This window comes from Mercurialis annua, linkage group LG2 (assembly GCF_937616625.2).
Source record: "Mercurialis annua linkage group LG2, ddMerAnnu1.2, whole genome shotgun sequence".
Lineage (NCBI taxonomy): Eukaryota > Viridiplantae > Streptophyta > Magnoliopsida > Malpighiales > Euphorbiaceae > Mercurialis > Mercurialis annua.
In genome coordinates, this window is record NC_065571.1 from 54,873,180 (window position 1) to 54,874,973 (window position 1,794).

Here is a 1,794-nt window from a genome sequence, read left to right on the forward strand (position 1 = left end):
TTGTAGGTTTAAGTCATGCACGGTTGCGAATAATTGCAATTCAATATTTTAATCTTTGCCTTTAGTCTAAACGTATAATTTAGTTTTTCATCTAAAGTAATTAAACTACTAAATATATTATCAACTAGTCATTTAGTATAAACAGGCCTTTAATAAAACTTGACCAGATAAACTCTAATTAATGATAGTTGAGAAAATTTAAAAAAGTAGTGAAAACACACCAATTTTTTAGTCGTTAAAAAATACTAAATAATGTTCTTTAGGAAAATGGTTTCACGTTATTTAGCAGTGCTCTTTTTAATTGTTTTTTTGCTATTTAGGTCTTCAATTTTTGTAAAGGTTACAAATAAACCCTTTAAATTTTTGAAAAAACCGAAGTCTTTTTAATTTATTTTTTGGAAACTTAGCTCTTCATTTTTTTTAGTTATTTCTGTGAGTTTTTTTTTTCAGTATGAGTTTATTTGCAACATTTAAAAACATTGAAAACATAATTAAACTAAAAAACTAAAATTGTCAAAAAAAATTGAAATAATTAAACTTTCTAAATAATTTGAAATATTTTTTCATTACCTTCTGCCTGTTCTTTACTCATCAAAAAATCTTCAAGTCACCTTCCCTATATAACACGTGATACAAATAATTTAAAGTGTACAAAATTCAAATTTGGGTTCTGAATTCCTCTATAAATATAGTTCATTTTCCTCTATATTTCTATATCACTTCATCTCTATTATTATTTTTTCTGTGAATCATCATATAAAACCCTAATATATTTGCAGAGCTCTCGTTTCATTAACATGGCAAATATATCAGTCTTATCATTGATTGATGTCAGCTTTGACATGGATGAAGCTTTAACTCTGCCTCCAAATTTCGGGCACCAGATCTCAGAATCGAACACTTTGGTCGATGAAATGCCGACAGTAACATCATCGGCCCATGATGTTTGTTCGATTTGCATGGAAGGTTTTGAAGAATGTGTAAGAATTGGGAAGAAAGTGGCTTGCGGCCATGTTTACCATGCACCTTGTATCTCTTCTTGGCTTTCTAATTGTAATTCTTGCCCTCTTTGCCGGTTCGATATCTTCCCTGCTGCAAAATAGTTAGCAGATAATTTTTTTATGATCATTTCATTTTGTTTAGCTCACAGTTAGGTAACCAATGCATAGGATCACATCGATTTTTTTCTCTATCAATTAGTCTGTATTATAATGTTGGCTTTTCCTTTTAATATGGAGGAAGATGAACCATTTTACCTTTTCTAATTTTATTATGGGCGTTCAATCGGATTGGAGTACTAGATCAAACCGCAAATATGAAATCATTTCGGTGAATACCTGAAATCTGGTTTAGTTCTCCAATTTTTTTATTGAACCGGTTCAATCGCATTTAACCAATTAAATCGGTTAGATTTAAAACTATGCTAAAATATCATTTCATCTAAAATTGATAATTTATAATTCAAATGCGAATATTCTTATTAATTACATATGGATTTTATGAGGATGAACATTTTTTTTAATATATAGTTTAAAAATTAATTAATATTCAAGATATCTCCAATCCAACTCTAAAATAGAATATATATACTCTATTTTACAGTTTTTGACTTTTTTATTTAGAGTTTTCTATTAAAATTGTTTTTACTTTTTTGACTTTATAAATTATTTGTTTAACTCATAATTAATACTAGTTTATACAATTACATCTTATAATAAAATGATATATACGAATGTTATAATTTTATAATTTAATTTCTTTATATAGAACTTATTATAAAATTAAATCAATAAC

General features: G+C 26.8%; 1 protein-coding gene across 1 annotated transcript; it reads left to right on the forward strand.

Annotated features, from left to right (window-relative positions):
- The first annotated feature begins 731 nt into the window (after positions 1-731).
- Positions 732-1,265, forward strand: LOC126670635 (uncharacterized). The gene has a single exon (XM_050364412.2). It carries the CDS (start codon positions 798-800, stop codon positions 1,101-1,103), a length of 306 nt encoding a protein of 101 aa, XP_050220369.1. The 5' UTR covers positions 732-797; the 3' UTR covers positions 1,104-1,265.
- The last annotated feature ends 529 nt before the right edge of the window (positions 1,266-1,794 follow it).